Below are 24,193 nucleotides of genomic sequence, written 5' to 3' on the forward strand. Positions count from 1 at the left end.
GTGATTAATTACTGTTCATCTCCTTGCAGCCTGTGACAGTGGATGTAGGACAGACCTGTCATCTCTACATTGCATTTGACCCATCTTATAAACTGGATTTTCATAGCTGGAAGGAAGAGAAGGTTCTGAAGATAAACATGGTCAACGGCCATCCTTATGTGGAGTGTATCACCCTTCAAGGAGAAGTCCACTTCCCCAATCTCCAAATCCAGCCCAGCACCCTGGAGTTTGGCTGCATCCTGGCTGGCACTGCAGAAGGGCGTTCTCTGGAGATAACCAACTGCAGCCCACGGCCTGTCCAGTACCACTGGTCATTCCATTCAGACAGCCAGGTGAACAGGCTGAGGTATGTGCACCTTTGCTCTCTCCTTGAAGCTCTTCTTCCTGGTGTCCTGTTTCTGCTTTGCAAAGAACAAAGCTGTTTGCCTAGGATCTGACAGACTGCTTCTGACTTTTCCTTTTGTAAGTAGCAGTGACCAGCCGTGGTCAAGCTGGATGCTCAGGGAATTGGTTTTCCACCAATTTTATACTTCCTGGGGCAAACCCGTAGTGGTTTCCTTGGGAAAGAAAGCTAAAGCTGGGCTGAAAGCTGCTTTCTCAGACCTCTGTGGCCTGAGGCAATGTCCACCTTGATGAAGGGCCCCTAGTCCCAGCTCCCACAGTGCTTCTGGGAGGCCCTTTTGACCCCTCTGCTTTGGGATGGGTTCTCTTTGCAGGAGCTCCTCTCTGCTCCTTATCTTCCTCCCTTGCATTGTGCTGGAGGATGCCCAGAAAGTCCCAACACCAGAGAAAGAGCTACTTAGAGCCTGGGCTGATGCTGAACATCTTGTTACCTTCCCTTTCCTTCTTTTCTGAGGCAACTCTTTTAGTGTCAGGATGATTTCTTTCACAGGGCTCCGCTTTCAGTGGACACCTTGGATTCTTCACTCCCTTTTTTTGGTGACACTTATTACTATTTTTAACTTTTCCCCACTGCAACATGTCCCTTATGGGGACTGTACTGCTTGACAGCAGGACTTGTTCATCACATCATCTCCTATCCCTGCCTCCGAGAGAGTTTCTACTTTAGAGTGAAAAATGTCATTGTCTGGGCACCATGGTCCTGAGAAGTTGCCTCAAACCATTCATTAAAACTAAAGACAGTAGAACAGATGATTAGGGGGCTCTTGGGGGTTATGATGAGAGAGCCCCTCATCCAGAAATAAAACCCAGCTTTAGATAACAAGCTACAAAGCTAAAGACAGGGCTTCTTTGGGGAGCAGGTCATTATAGGCACTGAATGCCGGTCTGGGAATGGAACATCCAGGTTGTGTTTGACTGTGTGGGGAGCACTTGCAGCTCAGCAGGGTGACAGGCAGGCATGGCTCAACTGTGTCTCTGACGTGGCATTAGAAACACAAGCAGAGTTACCCTGAGCACCTGCTTCAATTTAAAATGGGGAATGTGACCTGAGTCACTTGGGAGTGTTGGAAAATATCATCCAACCCCCCCAAGAGTGTCAGGGAAACATCCCTGATAAATACCTGGTAGAGCTGCAGAATTTCTGGCATTGGGCACTGGGGGGGCTGTGCTGGCTCATCACTGGCCAGGTGTGCCCCTTGGTGCCTCAGATCTCACCTTCTTGGCTTGCCTTCTCTGTCTTTTCCTCTCCCACTGTGCTTTTTGCATCCCCACAAGGTGTTAATCCCCATCCTCTGGAGTTCCTCAATGCAAGCAGTTGCAGCTGCCTGCACCACTGCTACCAGTATCATCCCTGGGCTGTCTTTAGAACAGAGCTGCTCCAGCCTGGATTGAGAAGGGCTGGATCAAACCATTTCTCAGTTCAACGCACCAGCACCCACCCAGCAGCTGCATCCTGACCAGGAGCTATTCGTGCAGGTGTCCCTTCCTCCCATGGCAGGTCCCTGTTCATAGTTACATTATTTTCCAGGCATGAGCGTTGCCCACCTAAGTTCAAACCCCAACCACCAAAGGAGAAGAGAACCTGCTTGGATTACTCGGCATCTCAAAGGAGACGCTTCAAGATTAGAAATGGGGAGGACCCAGCCACAGCCCTCAGAGAATCGTGGGATCCTGCCCAGTCTTTAGGAGCAGAGGTAGATTTTCTTGTACACCTACTGCTTGTGTTGCCTCCCCAGCTTACCACCACCAAGTCATGCTCCTGCTGTCCTCCCTTTTTGCTGCCCTACTGTCCTGTGCCCCGAGAGTGCGCTGGGCAGCAGGGCCAGTGGCTGGACATGGGGTGTGTGGGAGGGAGAGAGTTTTCTTTGGAGAAGCCTGCTGAGATCCTACAGACCTGTGCGGAGTGTGGGACTTTGTGGCCATGTTTTCTTCACAAAGATAAGATGAGGCTTTTATCTGCATCATGATGATAAGACCTCCAGCTTCCTTCCCAGAGCAAGCTGTGATGAGTGCTGATCTCCATGTACCCTCTTCCCAACCCAGCCAAAACCAACTGTTTTCAGGTCTCTGCTTTTACCCAAGAGCTGGTATTGCAGTGGTGGCCCTGAAGCTGTCTTATAAACTGAGACTTTGCAAAGTGTCTGTCTCTTCCTCCTAGCATAGAAAATGGCTTGTTTTTCAGGTGCTGCCATATATTTGTGAAAAGTATTACATCCCACTAGGCTTGGGGGGATTCAGGTTATCCACGGACGTACTGCACCCTCCCCTCAAAGTGGAGAATGTAAGAGGAAATCTGTCTCACTTCCACATTTTCGGTATGGCAAGCAGAGCTGTAGCTCCCAGTCCCGTTGGCAGCCCTCAGCATTGCCCACAGAGGGGCCTCACATCCCTCTAGACCCATCACAAAGCGCTTCTGAAGCAACTGGTTGTTGGAGAGGCCGTGCAGGACATGTCATAGGGCTGCCCAAGGACACTGTGCAGCACCTATGGAGGGCATTGTTCCCCCTGGAGCTCATCAGGTGGTCCATAGGGCATTTTTGCAGGGCCTTTTGCTGTAGCACCTTGAGAATGCAGCATATAAATCAGAGAGCAAGGGGAAAAGCCTCAGGAGTCAGAGCAGCTGGGCTGGAGTCCTTCACTGAGATCCCTGAGCTCCAAGAGCTCTCACTCTGAGTCTCCTCCTTTTCTAAAAGCAGTAGGAAATGCTTTTTAAAGGCAAGTTGTGCATCAGAGGGAATTTCTACTGCCAGGAGATATCCCAGTTCACTTGAATGTACAATTAATGCATTGATCTGTGAGTATGGGAAAAGATCTTCCCTGTGGTCTCTCCACTGGTCAGTGGCATGGACACAGGATGAGATCAGGATGATTCTGGCTGTGCTTGAGGAATAGGCACCTCCAGCTACAGCTGCAGTTTGCTCCAAGGTGCTCTTCTGCATCCATTTCCACACTGAACATCTCAATCGTTCCTGTCCTCCAGGTTTTCAGTGTCCTGCCGCAGTCGGGTGTGCTGCAGCCAGGAGAGAGACAGAAGGTCTCCTTCAGCTTCTTTGGCCACCTCAACACCATCGCCAGTGTCACGGCGCTGTGCCATGTAGAGGGAGGCCCCACCTACGAGGTGGAGCTGACCGGGGAGGCCTCATGCATCAGCTACTCCCTGAGCCTCCAGGAGATCAACTGCGGCTTTCAGGTACCACACGTGTGCCCTGGCACAGCTCCTTGCCTTTGAACCACGGCCGATGGGTTCCTGCCCACCTCAGTCCAGGGCTCCTCCCCCTTCCCAGCCCCTTTGTTGGCTCTGGGGCTTGGAATTGCAACCTTTGAGGGACACATCTGGCATCCAAGCTGGTTTTAAATGGCCATCTCTAACCCTCTCCAAAAGGCTGGGAATGCCTCTTTTTCAGGGTACCTAACACTGCTTCCTGGGGCAGGCAGGGCCCCAGGGGGGATGCTCGGAGGGGCATGTCTTGAGACATCCCTTTGCTGATCCACTCCTAAAGACTGATCTCCCAAGGACATGCTCTTGTCTAAAGGTCTTGCTTAATCCACACAATAATCAAGGGAACAAGTTGGGCTTCCAGTTGCTCTAGTTGGAGAGACTGTCCCAGAATAACTCCCACTTCACTCTTTTTCAGTTGAAAGCACACAGATATTTCCAGCTGCTGGCCCTGTCTGTTTTGCCCTGTGTGACTCCCTTGTTGCATGTATGTTGCTTGCCAATACTTGAATGCAGGTGCCTTTTCTTCTGGGATGCCTCAGTGCTGTTTCTGTTTCTCCTGGCAGTTGGTGAACCCTCACAGTGCAGAGGGCCTGGGTCCCCTGGTTCCTTTATTACTGGCCCTCACATGGTTGTTTACCACACCTCTGTGTGCTGCCAGAGCTCCCTGCTCCTGTGCAGGTGCCCTGTGCCTGGGGGTTCCTTAGGTCCCCCCGTGCCTGTATCTCCTCCGTGGTCCCTGCTCCCATTATGTGTCTGCTTTCAGCCCCAGGAGAGAGGAAGGAGATTCCCAGCAGCAGGCCTGGGTCTGTAACTTCCCACTCCTATGCCTTCTCTCCAGATATTTAATGAAATTCGTCACAGCACAGTCACCCTGGCGAACACTGGCAAGATTAAATTCAACTGGGTGCTAAATCCTAGCACTGCAGAGCAACATCTGCCTGGCGTGTTTCTGGTCATCCCCCCCACTGTAAGTACCACAAGTGACCGACCCCAGTCCTGTGTCAAGTGGCCCAGGAGAGTGTTAAAAGGAAAAAAGAAGGGGGGGAAGGGGGAAAAAAATCAGAGGGGAAAATCCCAAACCCAGCTGTTAGAGAGAGAGGGCTGTAAGTAATTTCTGCTGTTTCTGCTGGGTGCAGAGAAGCAAGTGCTCTCCTGACAGACTCCCTCATGGCCTTGGCTGGTGGGTGGCTCTGCTGTCACAGGGCACACACCAGTGGGAGGAGGCACAAGTCTGTTGGTCACCTCAAGTGATGCGCTTCACTGGGTTCCTCTGAGAACGAGCTGTGCTTTTGGAGCCCCGAGCACACTTGCTAAAAACAAGAAGTGGCTGACAATACAGGCGAAGGGCAGGTCTTTGTATGGAAATCTGAGGGAAGCTTTATTGGGTCTGGAAGGGAATCCAGGGACAAAGACAAAACTGGGTTGAGGGCACAGGGTTAAATATGGGACGAAAGAGGCGAGTCCTGAGGATCAAGGTCCTATAGGGACAGGGAAAAGCGGTGCAGAGGAGGGGCAGCCAACCAGGGGAACCAATAGGGTAACAGGGCTGGAGCAATAGGGCAAACTATAGCCAAGGGGCATCAAGGAAAGGAAGAACTTTCCAGAAAGGGTACATCCAAGGTGAACAGGGGTGGAACAACTGTACAAACCAATAGAACTCAAGATATTAACATGTGCCTGCAAAGGCCTCTGGGAGGGAGGCACTTCTCACCCCAGCCTGGAGGGGCGTTTCTCCCTGCCTGCTTCTGCCTCTCCAGAGCTGAAGTGGTACAGTGCCAGTAGCAGGCTGGTTGCCCTTCACAGTTATTGTCTTGTGCTGCTGTAAGGGGAACAGAGAACAATTCTACTTGCTAGATTTCTCAGATGAAAACAAAGTGTAAACAAAACAAGTATTATATCTGAAAACTGTTTTTTCATGAAGAAAGTGTGCGGTCCCAACCAGAAGGGGATAAAACAGCGGAGAGAGAAAGTGAGAAACGCAAAGTAACAGTTGGCAGGCACAGAGCGGTGCTGCTGTAACCCTGGGGCGCTCTGTCCGTGTGCCGCTCGGCAGATGGAGCTGTGTGCGGCCAGCCGCCCCGAGCGGGCACGCCTGCCGCAGTGCTGGCCACCACCCGCAGCCGGCAGCAGGCGCGGCTGGCCCGCGGGCAAACAGCCGAGCACCAGGGTGCCGCGGCGAGCGGGGAGTGGCTCTGCCGGGAGCCGGACCCTCCAGCTGTTCCCAGCCCAACAAAAAGCCAAAAACGGCAGGGAAAAACTGGCAGCGTTGACTGCTTTCATATGGGAAGATTCCTCCTGTAATTCAGCCCTTTTAGGAAGACTATTGTTCAGACAGGCAAAATTCTCCTGGGCTTTGGAGTCTGCTCGCAGCCCCCTAGAGGTGGAGCCTGCATGCATTTTCTCCTCGCAACTTCCTTTCCTCGTGGAGGGTGTTAAGGGTTAGGGTACAGCCCCCATAGTAATTTTTCACCCCGTATCAGAAAGTGTCTTCTTAACATATATTGAGGCATAAATTAAAATTTAACTGGTTCCTCACAGTCACTTGGGGACCCTGACAGCTGAGATCTCAGGCTGTGCTGGCACTGGAGCGTTGCTGAGGGTCACCTTAGCCAGGCTGTGCGATCACACAGGACATAGCCCTTGGCCCTGCCTCCCTGCTGCCAGCGCTAAGCAGCACTTCCATATCCCTTCCTAGGCTTGCTGCTCCCTGCCTCCTGCAGCTCTGCTGCTGTGCAGCGGCTTTGTGGGGCAGTGAGGGAGCTAGGGAGCAGCAGGGCTGGAAGAGCAAGGAGAAAAATTGGCAGCATCCCACCACTGTCCAAGCTTCTCAGTCCTGCCTGGATGTCTCCCAGCCGAAGCAGCGCTCCTGCCTTTGTCCCTCCTTGCAGGGGGAGGAGGAAGCCGATGGCGTTCCCATTTCTTCATGCCTGTCTCCTACAAGGGATGAGAGGAGCTGCTGGCCCTGCTGAGTGCAGGGATTTCTCTTCCACAGCAGCAGCAAAAGAGCCTTTTTTTTTTTAATTTTTTTGTTGAGGCGGGCTCTTGCTGGCAGAGGGCAAACCCCATTGGCAGCAGAGCTGTGTTTATATCAGGCTGTGCTGAGGCTGCAGCCTTATGAGCCCTTGGGAAAACACACTGCACCCTGGGGCTGGAGGCTCGACCTTATGGGCACAAGAGACGTAGAAGGTGTGAGAAGCGAAGCCCACTCCTCAGTTAAAATCTAAAGGGGGACAAAATCAATAAAGCAAAAGTAACAGCACTGGGTGCTTGACTTGGGTGCTTAGCTGCAGCCAGAGGCACACCACACCACACATCAAGACCCCTTATATACCCGGGGTATTGCATCAGCCTCATACATATTTACAAATGGTTATATGTATTGAAATATTTTAACATAGTTCCTCCTCCGTCCCACCTTTTTGGAGCACGTGCAGTTGTCCTAGTCCTGGTCATTTGTCACTCTTCAGCACATTCAACAGGTTTCCATTCCTCCACTGGTTAAATGTTAATGTTGCATCAACTCTTCCCCAACATTGGTATTGCAATGCAAGATAACATTCACATTGAAAGAACTCTAAACTTTAGCAAAACATCTTTTACAAAAGAAAACATTATGAAACACGTAATACTCACTTTAACAATCGCCAAAGCCAAGACTGTAATACGTCTATCATGAAGGTGATGTGGTCTGATGGTTTCTTCTAGATGAGGACCTGTCCTCTCAGCCTGTCTGTCCCCTGAGCCATCCCCCCATCAAACACTCTGATGCATTCCCTCCCTCCTCTCCCATCCCTGCAGGGCTCCGTTGCACCTGGTGAGAAGCAAGTGCTGAAATTCTCTTACATGCCAGGAGTACCAGGAGCCTTCAGCAGGACTTTCCAGCTTAAAGTGGGTGACCTGGACCCAGAAAATATCTGCCTGAAAGGAGAAGCATTCTTTCCTGTGATCAGTGTGAACCTGCCCTGGAACATCGAAGGTGGGCACTGCTTGTCTGCCCCTAGGAAGGGTCCCTCTGGTTTTGTTCCCTACCATATGCACATAGGGTATCTCATGCTCAGCTCCACCAAGCCTGAGGGTTACAGGACTCCCGGACCAACTCAAGCCCTCTGACTGCTTCATGAGTCTTGAGCAGAGGATCCCACGTGGGCTTTGTCCCAGAAGCCATCCTGCAGAGCTTGCCAGCACATCTGGCAGGGTCCTGAAGGATGATGGCTAGACTGAAAGGCTTGGGAAAGCTGTAAGAGAGGATGGCAGGGCTTCTGACAGGGTTGGATTTGCGTGACATTGCAGGCAATGAGATGCTCCTCTGTGGGGATGGACAAACTTGATGGGTGGGAGCAAATAAAATGAGGATTCAGAGAGGAACAGCAGCATCCACCTTCCATAGATGGCTGGAGGGATTTCTTTCTGGAAGAAACCAGTGTTGAGAGGTGGGGACTTCCCAGCTTAAATGGGATTGGCACATTGCTCACACTTCACTTTGTGGACGTTTTCTTCCTTCAGGAAATGAAAAATATGAGAAGCTCATAAAACCCCTGCAACAATTCAGTCAGAGGAATCAATCAGTTGTTCAGAAGACTCAGAGTCCGAAGACTAAGGCCTTGAAGTTTCAGACTCCAAAGACTCAGACCCTGAAGACTCAGAACCTGAAGCCCCACGCACCTGGCTTTGGCACTGTAGTAAGAGCAGCTGCAGCCCCGTTTGGCACATGCCACCCTCTCCATGGCACCCGAGCCCCTTACAGCCCACCGGTGCCCTGATGGCACCTGGGACCTCCCTGCCCACTTACAAGCATGTGTCACCACAGCATTGCCCCTAGGGCTTCCACTCTGCTCATGCTCTCTTCTGGGGTTGCACCAGATTCCTGGCTACCCCAGGGAGAGATCCTGAAGGCCATGCTCAAGGGGTGGAGTTGATGGTGCTTTGAAGGAGATGCAGGTCATTGCTGGGGAGTCTGTTGGTCCCAACCCAAGCCCTGCTAGATTTACAGACCTGAACAGCAGCTGCTTGACTGTGCCCTGGGACTGTGCTGGTAGTGCTCACCTCCAAGATGAGCTTGGTCCCAGTTCCCTTTCAAGACAGGTTTTGTCCAAGCTGCCTTGGTACTGGCTGGGGGCAGGCAAGTCTCTGGAGCTCTGGAAGGTTCCTGGCTTGTCTGCCTGGCCAGATGAGGCAAACTTTGCTAACAGTGGCTGGGCAGGTGAAGATGCTGGAGTTAACTGCTGTGGAGATGAGGTCCTGGCTAAGAGAGCAGGAGGTGTCACCGACACTGAGCAGCCAGACAGGAGGACCCCACACCCCCTGTCCATAAGAGCAGGGTGGGATCCTTTCTCAGATGCCAACGTTGGGAAAGACCTTTGCTAACCAGGCACTGTCTTCCCTTTCCTCAGCCAAACACTGAGCTGCAGATAGAGACGGTGATGATGCTGATAGAGGAGGCTGCCCTGGAGCTGCAGGAAAAGCTCCCATCCCATCCCCCAAACAGCAGGTTCCCTGACAAAAAGATGCGCCAGAGTCTTGTCAAGTGAGTAGGGACTCCCATCCCCATCTCCAGGTGCCTCGTGGGGAACACCCAGCAATGTCCCCTTGTCCTGAGAGCTCCTTGTGTCTGCAGAGCTGGGAATAGCCTGGACTTCAGACAGGATGTGGTCCTGGTGGCTGTGACACTCTCCATGTGAGCAGTGGAGTGTCCTCTTTTCCCCAGCACCGCGCTGAGCTTTGGACTGCTCAGCTCCCCACAGGTGTGGGGTTCTGTCCCTTGAGCTGAGGGGACCCAGTGCAGACCTTCAAGGCCTTCCAGACAGCACAAATTCTGTCCCTGCTGACTAGCTCTGAAAGAGACAACTCCCAGCTGATGTCTTGGTTCCAAGTAACAGAGCACACTAAACAAAAACAAAAACAACAACAATAACAAAACAAAACAAAAAAGAAAGAGAAGGGAAGGGAACTGCACATGTCAGCAAACCCTTTAAAACCCAAAATCAGATGGCTTGAATCCTGGTGGGCAGGCAGGGCTTATCTAGGTAACTTGGTCTGTCCCTTTACACCACCATGATGCAGCACAAGTACAGGATGCTTCAATTCAGGAAGAAGATTCTCTGCAGAGCAGATCATGTAATCTGGTTGCAGAACAATGAAGATCTCCTGTGCAGGACAAACTTATTGCTAGGCCCCAAAGCAATTTCAGGCTCAGGCTATACACAGGCTAAGCAGTTTCACTGAGATCAGTGAAGGCCCAGTGTACTCACCTATACTGGCTTTTCATGGCAGAAGAGCTGTGGTCAGCTAATTTCATTTTCACGTACCATTAGTAGCTGATAAAACCTAGGACATGTACTCCTGACTTCCCAAAGTCATTGTCAGGTGATCAGGCCATGGATTTCATGGGCTTGAGCTGAGTTTTTACAGCAGAGAATAAAGAACTAGCCACTTTATTTGTATCCCCCATCCACTTGGACATGCAGCCAGGCTGTGGTTTAAGGACTGTCCTTATTCCTCCTTGCAGAGTTGAGCTGCCTGAATATGTGCTGGACATGGGCACTGTACGTAAGGGTTACACTGAGAGACGCACTCTGGTGATCACCAACCCTGGGCAGATCCCAGTGTCCTTCCAGGTCGATGTATCTGCCCTGCAGGACACAGGTAAGCAGTGCTGGAGACACTTCCTGTGGGCTTGAAGGAGGTGTCTCAGACAGATTAGCTTAAGCCACTGAACTTGGTGAGGTTTTTGAGCTTTTTCTTCTCAGTGCCCCTGCTGGGAGCTTTAGAGGCAGAATTCTCCTGGCCAGCCATGCCCAGGGGACCTGGGCTGTCTGTGACTGCCCTAATGCTTCAGTGCAGAGGCCAGAAGGGCTCATCACCCTGATCACCTCTCAGCATCTTCTGCCCTTGGCTCTCACAAGCATCAAGTCTCTCTGGGCACTCAGTGGGCTTGTTTTGCAAACCAGCAGACTCTGCTGTGTTTTGGAAGTGCTTTGGTTGGAGTCCACACTGTCACAGCACTTGTATTCAGCCTTTATTGAGGAAACAGCCTGTGACATCCTCTGGTGGATCAAAAGAGTCTTCCAAAAGAGGCCTTGAGGCAGGGCTGTGTTTCCATCACACAAGGGCTCACTGTGTCTGAGGGGTGTTCAGGTGCACTCTTTTTTGTCCAGGTCACACCATGGCATGGGGTTTTTCCCAGACTTCTCAGCCAGGGCACCTGTAAGACCTTAACATGCTTAAGACACATTTTGTGGTTCTTGAGTATCTCAGCTGCTTTGTTTTCATCTGTTCAAGGTTTCAGAGTGAATCTGGACCAGATGCAGGGTCTGCCTCACAGACACACCATAATGTTTGAGGTGTGCTTTGAAAGCACCCGCCGGCCATGGGGTGATGTGGATGTGCTGCTGCCCATAGAGGTACCAGAGCTCTTGGGGCATGCAGCAGGCTGGGTGCAGCAGCAGATGTCACCTGCACCCTCCGCTGACTTCTCTGTCCTTCTCCAGGTGGCAAAAGGCCCCACGTATAACATCCACCTCCATGCCACTGTGTTGGGACTGTCGCTCAACCTCTCCAAGAACATGCTGCAGTTCTCTGATACCCTCGTTGGGCAGTGCCAGATTGAGACAGTCCAGCTCTACAACTGGTTCCAAATACCCTGCAAGTGGTTCATTACTGCCATCAAGCCTGTCAGGAAGGTAAAGCACAGGCGACGTCGAACATGTAACTTCTTGGTTGGGTTTTCTTTGTGTCTCTTGCCCTTTCTGCTCCTGTGGCTGCCTGAGCACTTGGATCTACAGTGTGTCTGAGGAAGCTTCTGAGGGTCTAAATCAAGACTGTTTTGCCTGGACCTGTTCCATTATCTGATGCTTTGCTTCTCTGCCATCTTCACCCATTCCTTCTCTCAGGACAGTAGTTCCCTATCTGCCTGCCCAGTTCACAGGTTTTTGCTGCAGCTCCAGGCTATGGGGGCCACACTTGGTTTGGCTGTGGGTACTCTGAGCACAGTATCATCAGTGTCTCAGAGCACTACAAGAACTGAGGCTCTGTCCTCACACACTGAGGAGACCTCACACAATTGGTTTCTGTGCCCAGGACAATCAACGCAAACGCATTACACCAGCCATGCGTCAGAAGCAGCAGGTGCTGGAGGATGAGCCCTGTCCCTTTGAAGTGACGCCCTCCAAAGGAACCCTCAATCCAGGAAGGTGGCAGAACTTACAAATCCAGTTTACACCCAAGCAGGAGGTGAGATTGGCAGGTGTCAGCCCAGGAGGCCTGTCAGGGCTATCTGGAAATGAGGGCCTGGTGCAGAGGTATGAGCTCTGCCTTCACAGGGAGCTTTCTGCAAGCCCCGTTCTCAGCATGGCTCAGTTCACCCCAAGAGTACTCCTGCGAGATGTGCTTCGAAATGCCCACAGGGAGCTTGCACAGAGAGAGAGCATCAGGGCTCTGTGGCTGCCTCCTGGCACAAGGAGGGGGATGTGCCCAACTCCCCTTGTGCCTCCCTCTTGCCTGGCTGTATTTGCCGCTGCACGCTTGCAGAGGACAGTCCTGGAATGGCCAGTCTAGGCTCGTCCTGCTGCAGAACTGACAGACAAAACAGTCACCAGACACCTTCCTGGGCATGGCAGGACAATCACCTGTACTGGTGTGCTGCCAGCAGTAGCCAGGGCTCTGGCCTGCCTGCTCATTCCTATGCAGCTGGGAATTCAACTTAAAGGATGGAGTATTCCCAAGAGCAGTTTTCCTGTGGCTGCTGGCTCTTGGAAACTGACAGTGTGTACCAGTATGGACACAAGTGCTTCTGTGCCCGCTAACAGTCGCAGGGGTCTTTATTTGCTCGAGAGATGTAACCATCTTGTGTCTGGCTATGACCAGAGCCAAACACTAAGCAGAGAAGATGACCCTTATTTCTAGCCAGTGAGAGCTCATTTGCTTCTCTCCTGGAGCTGGTGTTTGCCTGACTTGGCAGTGCCAGGACTGTGTCTGGACACTGTAACCCCGAGGGCCCTTCTCATGAGCACTGCACTGCTGCATGACTAGGTGAAAACACCTGACAGTCCATTGTACTTCCATCTGATACCCAAACACCCAGTTAGAATGCACACCAGGATTCATCCCAGTTACTCAGACCCAGGACACAGAGGCTGTAGTATCTAGCATAAGTAAATACCTGGTTTCCATTCACCTTGGAGGGACTGGTAACACCCTGACCTTGGGGCAAGCGTTGTATTTGGGGTCCTGTCACCCGGGACTCTGTGGATGAGTTTTCTGCACTTTTCTCTTTTCAGAGGTCTTACAAGAATGAGCTGAAGCTTAACATTTGTGGAAGCAGCAATCACTTAAAGCTGCACCTCTCAGGACAAGGTCTAGAGCCACGGTTGGAGTTCAGCCCCCCAGCACTCAAGATGGGATGGGTGCTGGTGGACAGTGATGGGGTGGATGCCACAGTGGTGGTGAAGAACCCATGCAACTTCCCTGTTGAGTTTTACTCACTGGATTTTGATGAGCAGTACCTTGAGGAAGAGAAGGTGAGAAGGCAGGTCTGGTCCCCATTGTACATGCTGCCCAAGCTTCACAGCACTCCAGCATTCCCAGGCTTGTGCCAGGGAGATGGAGGCAATCCCCAGAGTAAAGCCAAGTCTGCTGATGTGCTGTGGGAGGACTTAACTAGTTTGTGTTGTTGGGAGGATGGGAGGAGACAGAAAATGGGTTTGTTGAGTGTGTGTGAAGAGAGGCGAGAAAAGGAACGTTGTGTATGGTTTCCCTTCCCTACCTGCACAGATCCTGTGGATGGCAGCGGGGTCTGAGTACCAAAAGAACTTTCTAATGCCTCCACGCACCGTGGGTGGGATGCTGCCCCCAGAAGTGCTGGAGGACTGTGAAGCACAGAAGAGGCCGAAGGCTCAACAGGCAGAGCTCAAGGCCATGGCAGAGGCCAAGGACATGGCTGAGGCCATAGACAAGGCAGCACCAGGTCAGAAAAACAGTGAGGGTTTGGCCATGTCTGTCTTGATTGTGGCCACAGCAGGGAGTCCAGCCCATACACCCTGAACTGTCTGTCACCTTGTTCTCCAGGGAAAGCCCATGCTTTTAGCAGCTGCCTGTTCCCCAGCTTGGTGGAGGAACTCTTGGGTGAAGGGCTGGGGCATCCTCTCTCTACCCTGAATGTCACCAAAGGAAGCTCCTCTCTGCTGCTATAGACTGGGGATAAAATCAGGATATTCCCTTGTGTCCCTTAGCCACAAAGACTAGGATTGGATGAGTTCTTCAGCCAGTAGGACCAGGTCTAATAACCCTGGCTCTTTTATATTTGCACCTTCCTAGCAACAAAAGAACAAGCTCATGTTGCTTTCACCAAGTCTCCTTTCGTGGGATCTGAGGAGATGGGGAGGATGATGAGGATCAAAGGAGGGCGGGAGGCTGACTTTTCCCCCTGGTTTTGCACTGCAGCATATCATGGGGCTGTCACACCCTCTCCTGAGCCCATGGTGGAAGTGACTGGGAGCCCTATCTCTCAGGCTGTCATGCGCCACCTGGGCATCGACCCATCTTCAGAGAGTTGTGAAGCACAGCAGGACAGAGGGATTGTTGTTATTGTCCATGGGCCACCCCGGGCAGGTATGTGAGCTGCAGCCCTGGGCTGCAGGGAGAGGGGCAGGCAGGAGGAACACATCCTGGTGGACCATGGTGCTTAAGCCAAAGTCCTCAGCTGAACAGGAGGTGGAGATGATCCTCTTGGCTCTAGAATTCAGAGCTTGTACCCACACTCCAGCTGCCTCCCTCATGGCCTCCCCAGAGGGACACTTGCTTTCCCACTGTCCTTTTTACTTCGACATCTTGTTTGAGGTTCTTCCAAGGCCTGTCCCTGTAATGCCTCGTATGCAAGTGTCACCAAGCAGTCCTCCTCTCTCTCAGGAAAGACAGAGATAGTGGCGGCCCTGTGTCACTATTATGACACTGCTCACTTGTCCATTGACACCATGGTGAAAGAGGCCATCGCCAATGATCAGAGCCAAGCAGGGCGCCGCGCCCGGGAGCTTTGCACCAAGGCTGCCATGGAGCTGAAAGGCGAAGACCAAGATGATGCTGGTAAGGAGAAATGCTGGACCCAGAGCCAGTGCTTGAGAAACCTACCATAACTGTCCACTTCTGCTTACTCAGAGCAGCACCTTTTCAGTCCTTGGGTCTCCTAGGGAACATGGGTGAAGTGCATCTCTGGCTTGTCTAAAAAAAAAGAAATAAATTTTAAGAGCTCAGTCAGGGGTTCTTTTATAGCCCCTTTGCTGCCGTTCTTGGCACATAATTGGTACATGTTTATTTTTCTGCGGGTGGTGAAGCACTTCTGTCCCTTTCCCAAATATTTTATATTTCCTCTAAGCTGAGTCAAGCTTGCTCCTCATGGGGCAGCAGGCAGAACTGCTGCCCACTTTAACAAGGAAAAAGCCTTCTGAAGTGGCTCATTAAGCACAAGAGGACTGACTATGGGTTTAACCTTGCAAAGGAGAAGAAGGGAAGGACAACCTCCCAGAGGAATTTCCAATGAGAGACATGCTACAGATGAGCTCTTTTCTCCAGAGATTTACCTATGCCCACTGTCAGGGCACACAGCTCATGCATGCTGGGCTGTTCTACGTGTAAGACTGAAGACTTTAATGAAACTTACTGGGAAGTTGGTACCCTGAGCTCTGCAGGGTGAGGCAGACCTGGCTCAGTGCAAGGGGGAAGTTTTGCATTGCTCAGTTTTGAACCTGGCTGGGTTGGGAGCTGGTGGAAGGAAGAAGAGTCTGGGTTCCAGCTGGGATTTTCCCACAAGGAAGATTTCATTTCAGTGGAGACAGGTGATGCAAGTGGGGTAGGGCTTCAGGTCCCCACATGAGAATGCAGGATGGGTGCAGTGTATGGAAAAATGGTCCTGAAGGACAAATCTTTGGCTTGATCTGCAGGGGAGCTGCTGTGCAAGAGTGTCACCTGCATGCACAGTTGTTAGGAGGGACATAGTGCTGGCTTTAAAATCAAATACGGGATGGCATGTTTTACCATGCTGGTAGGAGAAGGAGGGAAGGAGCTGCTTCTGGGAAACCGTGCTGCCAGTGCCCGGCAGACTGGGGAAAAAGTGCCACATTTCTTCAAGGGCCCAAGGTTACGCCCATTGCGGGGAAAGGTACCTAATTGTTTTTCAAAGCCCCCCTGAACCATCTGTCCCCTATGCAGGTAAAAAGCTTACTGCTCGGACCAAGAATAAACAAGCCTCTGGAGAAAAAATCATCAAGAAAAATGCCAAAGGCAAGAACATTCCAGCACAAAAGAAAAAGGAGCCAGCCAGCAAATCCAACAAAAAGGTAAACACAGTCTGCTCTGGTTGATGTCTGGGACCTTTGCATTGTTTTTGAGATGGGCAGGGGCTGCTTACCGTGGAGGCTGTGTGCCAGCCAGGGCCTGTTATGTGGGACCATAGTGCCAAGCCCAGCTGGCAGGCTGGGTATGACTTGAGCTGGGAATGTGCTCTGGCAGACAGCTATACTGGTTCTAAGTGGTTTGCTGGTGAAGTGCAGTCCTGGCTAGTATGGCTGCAGGCAGTGAGTAAAGTGCTGGAAGGCTGCACTGGGGGCTTGCAAGCTTGGGTCTCTGCTGGCCAAGGCATGGACCCTCCAGGACCATCCCCTGGAGCCTCACATACTGCACTGCAGGGTTGTTCTACTCTCCACTAGTGAGGAACCCCAGCTGCAAGCCCAGCAGTGGGAATTGTTCAGGGCTTTTCACCATGGTTTATTTTCCTAACAATGCTCCACATTACAGTTCACAGTTTCCACTGCTCCTGCACCACAACAGCTGAACATCATCAGCAGTCATGGGGAAAAGCTGAACTGCTTGAGCTGTGTGCTGCCCGAGGACCTGCTGGTGGACATCCTATGTGAGAGGCTGAAGGTGTGTGGGGTGGGGGAAAAGGAGACATTCCTGCTCTGGAGAGACAGGCAGAGATGTATGACTTGGAGAGGAGGAGGTCTGTACATGCTGCTGGAGGATCCTGGACTGTGTGCAGGGAACCTTGGGGGAAGCTGCAGATGCCCCTAGTTGGCAGAGCCTAATGACAGATCCAAGCTGTTCTTAGCTAATGCCCTTTGAACAAGGATAGCTGGTACCCTGTGACATCTCTTAACTGTCCAGCTGTGAGCCCCCTGTGTGCAATGGCTGACTTGTTCTTCCCTTTATTTGCAGCATGAAGACTGCTCCAAGGGAGTGGTCTTTGATGGCTTGGAGAGCCTCTTCACAAGCAGCCTGGAATCTTCTCTGCTCTGTGTACTCAAAGCTGTTAACAATCATCATCATATCTACATAGTGAACCTGCATCAGGATTGTGCTTCTTGGATAACCAAGGAGGAAGATGAAAGAAAGAGGAGGGACGCTAAAAGAGAGAAGGAAGGTAAGATATCTCCCTCCCTCTCAAATCTTTCTCAAGCCCTTGACCTTATCTCTGCGTATCTGGGTTTGCAGCAGAGCTTGTAAGAAACATTTTTATTAATCTTTCGACCTTCTGCCTCAGCATAACCAGAACTCAGAGTTGCAGATCTGAGGTTTTACGATTCACCCTAATCTCTAACATTAAAGTTTGGGCACAAGTGCAAACTGCTGTAGCTCAGTGACAAATGACTGTCCTCAGCCTTGGTGCGCTTAAGCCAGGCAAAACACAGGAACTCACTGCCCGGCCATAGTTTGGGTGATTGTTTGAATTTTGGAGCAGGGTTATGAGCTCCCCAACATCTCCTGGTATGATAGGCTGGGTTGGGAAAAGCTGTGAATCCTTGCGGCTGACCCAGAGCACCCAGCTCTGCTTCTGGTCACTCATGGTTTCTCTTCTGGTTTGTGCTAAAGAATTGCAGCAGACAAAAGCTTTTCAGAGGAACATGCAACGTATCTTGAAAATGGATGAGGATGAGTATTATGCCCTCCCTGAGGAGAAGCAAGCTCTAGTGGATAAAATAATACAGGGAAGAAAGCATCTACGGAGGGAGAGGTGAGTAAGCCCTCCATGGGTTACTGCTTAGAGTAGTGTCCCTGGAAGGTTTCCCTGCTCCAAGGCCTCTGAGCTCAGTTTGATAGCAAAGGCAAGAAGCAGCACAGGGATGGCCACTCTTAGCTCCCTGGCTCCCAAGAGAGGAAAGACCTTCTTCTACTGAGATAGAATATCTTCTCTATTTTAGTGGTGAGCTCTGCCAGTTTAGATGCTGCCTGCAGGGAGCTGGGCTCAGGGCTTGCCTGTAGAAGTGTATTTAAGTCTATGGTGTTGATTTGCACTTTATTCATCATCTCCCTTCTTCACCAAAACAGTGGGATTGTGGTATGGGCAGGTGTGGGGCACAGACAAACCCTTGGTTTGGGTCCTGGTCCTGCTACAGATGAAATCCTTGCAATGCTGACCTGCCAAGGTTCTCCTTATGGTGGGACACCACCCATAAAAGCCCATGTCCTTTAGGCTCCCCTGAAACTGCAGAAGTAGGCAAGCTCTGCTCCAGCAAGGCAGCCCAGCTCAGGACAAACAGGAAAAGTGTGGAGCTGGGAGGTGAGGCTGCTTAAAGCAAGCCTGTGTATCAGGACTTCTTTCAGCTCAGGCTGAAGTTGGTTTCATGGGGAGGAGACAGACGAGGCTGCTTCAAATTGTTTCCATGGCAGATAGCACAAGTTTGCCTTGGTTACAGCTGGGTTCCAGCAGGAAATCTGGCTGACAAGAGCCTGTCTTGCAGGAGAAGAGTTCCTGCAGCCTTTGCTTTCTGACTGATAGGATTATTCTCATTAAGGAGCAGGCTATGTCCAGGGAGAAGGGGGCTGCATGAATCGAGTAAGAATTGTAGGGAGGGACAAGCAGATGTTAGCAATTTGTGAAGTGGTTTAAACTGGGAAATCAAGAGACGAAGGGCGCTTTCAGTCATCAGTGCAGAGAGCTGGTGGATCAGCCTTTGGCAGTGGGCTGGAGGTGTCTGGGTGTGCCTTAAGAGGGAGGTTGCACAGTCGAGACCTTACAATGGCAATGCTTAGGTTTGGCTGGTCCTGGAGGTCCCCTTCCACAGTTCACTTGGGGTGTTCTCAACCTCTGTGGGTTGAGGAAAATTCAGGGAAATGGTCTCATGGTTATGCCTGGCCTCAGGGTCAAGGAATAAACTGCAGGGCCAGCCAGGACTAGTGAGCCCAGGCTTGTGGTGGTGACTCTCAGAGATGTTTTCTATTTTGTTTGCTGAAGGGAGATGAAGCAGCTGGCTCAAAAGCTTGAGGAGGAGGCAAAAGCCTTAGAGGAAGAAGAGAAGTGGAAGGAGGAAGAGAGGCAGAAGGAGGAAGAGAAGCGGAAGAAGGAAAAGAAGGGTGTCTCCTTGGGGAAGCAGTCTGCGAAACCAGAGAAGAAGGAAACCAAAGCCCTGGAGAAGAAGGAAACCAAAATCCCAGAGAAGAAGGAAATCAAATCTCCAGGGAGGAAGGAGACCAAAAGCCCAGAGAAGGGGGAACCCAAAGCCCCAGAGAAGAAGGAGACCAAAAACCTAGAGGAAAAGATAACCAAAATCCTAGAGGATATGATAACCAAAATCCTAGAGGAGGAAACTGAAATCCTAGAGGAGCGTATATACAAAGGCCAAAGGATCTGGGAAATCACAGAAAAGGAGGAAACCGAATCCCCAGAAAAGGAGGAAACGGAATCCACAGAAAAGGAGGAAACAGAATCCCCAGAAAAGAAGGAACCCAAAGCCCCAGAGAAGGGGGAACCCAAAGCCCCAAAGGGGGAACCCAGAGCCCCAAAGAAGTGGGATACCAAAGCCCCAAAGGAGGGGGAACCCAAAGGCCCAAAGAAGTGGGATACCAAAGCCCCTGGGAAGGGTGAACCCAAAGCCTCAAAGACGGGGGAACCCAAATCCCCAAAGAAGGCGGCTACCAAAGCCCCTGAGAAGGGGGAGCCCAAAGCCCCAAAGAAGGGGGAACCCAAAGCCCCAAAGAAGGGGGATACCAAAGCCCCTGGGAAGGGGGAACCCAAACCTCCAAAGAAGTGGGAACCCAAATACTCAAAGAAGGGGGATACCAAAGCCGCAAAGAAGAATGAACCCAAAGCCCCAGAGAAGAGAGAATCCAAATCCCCTGAGAAGGATGAACCCAAAGCCCCAGAGAAGGAAGAACCCAAATCCCCTGAGAAGGATGAACCCAAAGCCCAAGAGAAGGAAGAACCCAAAGCCTCTGAGAAGGGTGAACCCAAAGCCCCAGAGAAGGAAGAACCCAAAGCCCCAGAGAAGGAAGAACCCAAAGCCCCTGAGAAGGGTGAACCCAAAGCCCCAGAGAAGGAAGAACCCAAAGCCCAAGGGAAGGAACAACCCAAATCCCCAGAGAAGGGGGAACTCAAGGACGTAGAGAAGGGGGAGCCCAAAGCCCCTGACAAGCAGGATACCAAAGCCCCTGGGATGGGGGAAACCAAAGCCCATGACAAGGGGGAAGCCGAAATCCCAGAGTACCCAGCTGAGATGGATAAGAACTTGATCCAGAGGTTTCAAATCTATGAGTCATCGCAGCAGGACCTCACACAGCTTTTCTCCTACGGTGACAAGGTTCAGGGTTCTGTGCAGTTACCCGTGATCCAAAACAGAAATACATCCCTGCCTTCAGCTGAAAACAAAGGTCAGAAGACCTATAAGTCTCAGGAGAAGGTTGAGAAGAAGCCTGAACAAAAAGGTGGAGGCCAAAGAAGTCTTCAGTCATCTCAGCTGGAGACACAAAGCGAGGTTGCAGAAGGGACAGTCAGAGATGAGCATGTCAGGGTGCGGTGCTTGGACATCCAGGTCACAAATCCGAAGGCCATGATTAGGGAGATCCTGAGGGATGGGAGGCTGCCAACAAAAGATGAGATAAAACCTTGCAAGGCTCAGATTTTGAGCATGCTGTGGTCTTGGATCCTGGAGTATTGTGTCCCCCCAGGTGACAATGGCACAGAGCCTTGTCCAGGCACCTGATGATGTTCCACAATGACTCCGTAGCATCTGTGTGGATGGGGAGGTTATCACCATCCATCCCTCAGTGGGCAGAAAGTGGGAGTGCTCTGTGTACAAGTATCCCATCTGTTCAGAGTTTCCCAGCCTGGAAATCATTAGAAATGGTCCCAGGACAGGGCAGCTCATGGTCATTGTTTTCTTCAGCTGAGTCACTTGGGAGAGGTTTCTGTCCCAGTCCTGCTTGTAGCTCTTGCCTCTGCTCTGGAGCCTGCTCACCCCACTGGGCATAACAAAGCACTTGTATACTTCAGATAAATCAAAAACCCCATTGCCAAAAGATCAGTGCATTTAAAGAAGGAGCTGTGAGGATGAAGGCAACAGAAGTATAAACAGGACTTTCTGTTCTGTTTTAGATGCTGAGACATCTGGGACTGCATCCCGAAGGGCCTCCCCTGCCCCCTGCTGCTGTCTTCTCCGTAGTCAACTACCCAGAGGAGCGGTTGGGTTCTGCAGAGTGTGTGAAGCCCTTCACCATTGTTGCACCAGAAGGTGCTGCTATGGAAGACAATCGGGTGGGTGCTCCAGTGGTGCTGGCACTGAAGGTGCCAGGGCAGGGACCAGGCTAGATGGGGGCATGGGGGACAGGTTGGATGGAGAAGGATCACTGTGGAGAGGTAGTGAAGATGTGATGGGGCCCCGTGTCTGCAGGTCTCCTTTCTGTCAGGGATGGGACAAAAGCGACAGCTCTGCGGGAGACAGAGCAGTTCTGTAAGACAAGAGGGAAAAAAATCACCTAAAACTGTCAACTTCCTTTGAGAACAGGGTCCTGAAGTGAGAAGGGGTGTCCTAGGTAAAACAAACACCAGTAAGGAAGACCAAGACCCTGGGCAGGTGGACTTATTTGTTTATTTATTCTCTCTTCCATTGGTTGAGAAATACCTGCTTTGCTTTCCAGGATGGGGATGTCTTAGGGCTCACCTGTCCCTCCCTTTTCTCTCTCCCCTTAGGCCAAGGCCCCAGATGCCAAGGGCAGTTCTGCCGAGGGCCAACCAAAGACACGTAAAGCAGCCAGCAGAGACAACTCTCCAAAGGAGAACCAGATCTCCACACACAGAACAGAAAGTCCCCAGGATTCCTCTGCAACCAGATCCAAAAGTGTGCTGAAAAGAGCCTCAACCCCCACAGAATTCCACAGGTGAGCCACATGGGAAGAGGTGATGCCTCTGCTTCTTGGTCCTCTTGCCAAACAAGGTCCGTCATCCCCAGCTCCACAGTGACCCTGTGCCAGTGCCTCCACGGGGTGGCCAGTGCACCCTCCTTGTTTCATTTGCTCCTTAGCAATGTCTGAAGCCTCCTCTTTAATTGCCAGGCTGAAACGGTACCGATGGATAGTGCCTGACCACGGTGAGGTGGAACTGAAGGTCCACTTCTCCACCAAAAGGCCAGGGAAGTTTGAGCACACACTGAGGTTTGAGCTCGTGGAGACAAAGCGCCAGTACGAGCTGCCCTGCAGTGGCACGGGCGTGTACCCCAGCATCAGCCAGAACCCGCGGTAAGGCTGGCCCTTGGCAGCCTCCCACACTGCTGCCCCCTGAACTCACAGCCAGGGCTGCCCCTTGGTGCTTCTGGCCTGGGCAGGTGGTGCTGCTTGAGGTCACCCAGCATCTCTTCCTGTGCTGGGAGCTGGGAAGGCAGATGGTGCCTCAGCCACCAGGAAGGGTTATGGCTTTCTGACTACATTTCCTACTTGGAGCATCTCGTAATTCCTTCTTCCCCACTTTCTCTGCCCAGGCTGGTGTTTCCACAGTGGAGGGAGACCATGGAGGCAGATGAAATCATCTTCAAGGAATATGTTGAGAGCACAAAGCAATTCCACTTTGGACCTCTGCTGTGTGGGAAATCAAGAGAGTGGTATGTGCTCCCTGCTGGGCCTTGTTCTTTCCTGGACATGCTTGGAGAGACATGCTGTCCTGCTGGCACAATCCAGGGCAGTCCCCAGCAGAGTCCTGGGAGACACATGGGTTTGAAGGACCACAGATGTGTGAACTTGAGCAGATAAGAGGCAAATGGGCCTTGGAGGAGCTGCTCTGCCTACCCGGTGGGTGTCTTGGTGGCCGCCTTGGTGGCCAGAGCCGCATGCTGCTTCCAGACCAAAGGAGACTTGGGGGGCAACTTCTGTCCCCCTCCACATCTCAGCTTCACCCTGTAGGGAATGAACTGTATGGTGGTTTTAGAGGTGCTTTGAGCTCTGCAGGTAGCCTGATTGAGCAATTCTTCTGTAGATGGTTTTGTGAACCTTTCATTAATCTGTAATTAATAATAAGATTTATGGTTCACCTGCCAATGGGTGTCAGGGCGAATGTACAGCATCATGTACATTTTCCTGTGATGACATTGCATCCTCACTGCTAGGTAAAGTCTGCCTAAACACGCTGTCACTGAAGCTGTTGTGTATTTCTACTTTTACTGTCACTTTTTTTTTTTAAATACTATTTAACATTAAGTTCTTGTCTCCATGGGAGATCTGGAGGGCTAGGTCTATTTTGCCAATGTAAGGAAATGAAATCAAAATAGTTTAAAAAACCAGACAATCTTTAGCCAGGTTGATGGATAATCTGGGATTTCTCTTTGCCTCTTTAACCCTTTCACTCCAAAGTCATTTCCACACCTGAGAGAAGGGTCATTTGTTATCTATTTGCATTCCTCTTGGGAATTGATGCTTTAAATTTCCTTGTCAGATGTTGAGCTAACGCATGAAATCCAAAGGATTTTTATGACTTTTATGAAAGAGATTAGCTAAACTTTTTTCCAAAAGAGAAGAGTTTAAAGAAAGAGTTTTCTTTCTTTATACCCTGCAGGGAAGGCACCCCAAGAAGGGGAAAGAACCCATGTGCCTGGTGTACTGTTGCTTTTCTAGGCACCCTTGAATTTACATTGTATTAAAAACTCTTGAAGTGGCCTGAGCATCATCAGGCTTCTGGGGTGGAGGCACCAAGTCCAGGGGAAGGCATCAAAGTAAGGCAAGGATGAGCACACGTCCATGCCCCTGACTGGGATCCATTTCCCTCACTTGTTTGTTAGAACTGGGTCTTCCAGCACCGCTTCTTTGGGTGCACATGGAGCTCTCCTCGACGTGTGGCAAAGGCAACAGTCTCCTCTGCAGCCTTTTCCCCTTTTGTGGACAGGTACAAGGCCCGGAACTGTCCCGGCAACTCAGAGAATTTAACCATCCTCAACAACTCCCCTGTGGATGCAGAGGTCCAGTTCTCCTTTGAGAATGATGGGAAAGCAGAGACATTCCTTTTGGACCCTCCCAGCATGACACTCAAACCAAAGGAGAAGCAGGTAGGAGGAGGGCAGGTAGAGCTGGCACTGTACAAGTGCCCAGGAGCTGCTCCTCCTGCTCACACACAGTGCTCTTTCTATTTCTTTCTGTGGGGCCGGGTCTAGGAGCTGACCATTTGGGCATACCCCACTTCCCCTGGCTTCCTGGAAGACAAACTCATCTGCTGCATTGAGAAGAACCCAGACCCAGTGGTTTTCAGCCTGTGCTGCCATGGGGTGCATGTGATGCTGGAGGTCAGCCCCCTGGAGCTGTCTTTTGACAAGCTGCTTCTGCACAGGTCAG

General features: G+C 51.3%; 1 protein-coding gene across 1 annotated transcript in view; it reads left to right on the forward strand.

Moving 5' to 3' along the window:
- Positions 1–24,193, forward strand: part of LOC134048146 (hydrocephalus-inducing protein homolog) — a 75,009-nt gene that overhangs the window by 37,672 nt on the left and 13,144 nt on the right. Inside the window, exons 24-51 of the mRNA XM_062499745.1 lie at positions 30–346; positions 1,901–2,065; positions 3,295–3,592; positions 4,461–4,589; positions 7,421–7,598; positions 8,126–8,301; positions 9,013–9,146; positions 9,237–9,296; positions 10,128–10,264; positions 10,901–11,022; positions 11,110–11,301; positions 11,699–11,851; positions 12,898–13,137; positions 13,391–13,583; positions 14,060–14,227; positions 14,456–14,722; positions 15,821–15,948; positions 16,439–16,534; positions 16,826–17,000; positions 17,480–17,621; positions 18,843–18,961; positions 19,919–20,496; positions 20,979–21,137; positions 21,573–21,760; positions 21,935–22,117; positions 22,357–22,476; positions 23,751–23,910; positions 24,016–24,188. Of these exons, the coding sequence (XP_062355729.1) occupies positions 30–346; positions 1,901–2,065; positions 3,295–3,592; positions 4,461–4,589; positions 7,421–7,598; positions 8,126–8,301; positions 9,013–9,146; positions 9,237–9,296; positions 10,128–10,264; positions 10,901–11,022; positions 11,110–11,301; positions 11,699–11,851; positions 12,898–13,137; positions 13,391–13,583; positions 14,060–14,227; positions 14,456–14,722; positions 15,821–15,948; positions 16,439–16,534; positions 16,826–17,000; positions 17,480–17,621; positions 18,843–18,961; positions 19,919–20,496; positions 20,979–21,137; positions 21,573–21,760; positions 21,935–22,117; positions 22,357–22,476; positions 23,751–23,910; positions 24,016–24,188 (5,150 nt within the window). The remainder of the gene's footprint in view (positions 1–29; positions 347–1,900; positions 2,066–3,294; positions 3,593–4,460; positions 4,590–7,420; positions 7,599–8,125; positions 8,302–9,012; positions 9,147–9,236; positions 9,297–10,127; positions 10,265–10,900; positions 11,023–11,109; positions 11,302–11,698; positions 11,852–12,897; positions 13,138–13,390; positions 13,584–14,059; positions 14,228–14,455; positions 14,723–15,820; positions 15,949–16,438; positions 16,535–16,825; positions 17,001–17,479; positions 17,622–18,842; positions 18,962–19,918; positions 20,497–20,978; positions 21,138–21,572; positions 21,761–21,934; positions 22,118–22,356; positions 22,477–23,750; positions 23,911–24,015; positions 24,189–24,193) is intronic.

This window comes from Cinclus cinclus, chromosome 11 (genome assembly GCF_963662255.1).
Source record: "Cinclus cinclus chromosome 11, bCinCin1.1, whole genome shotgun sequence".
NCBI lineage: Eukaryota > Metazoa > Chordata > Aves > Passeriformes > Cinclidae > Cinclus > Cinclus cinclus.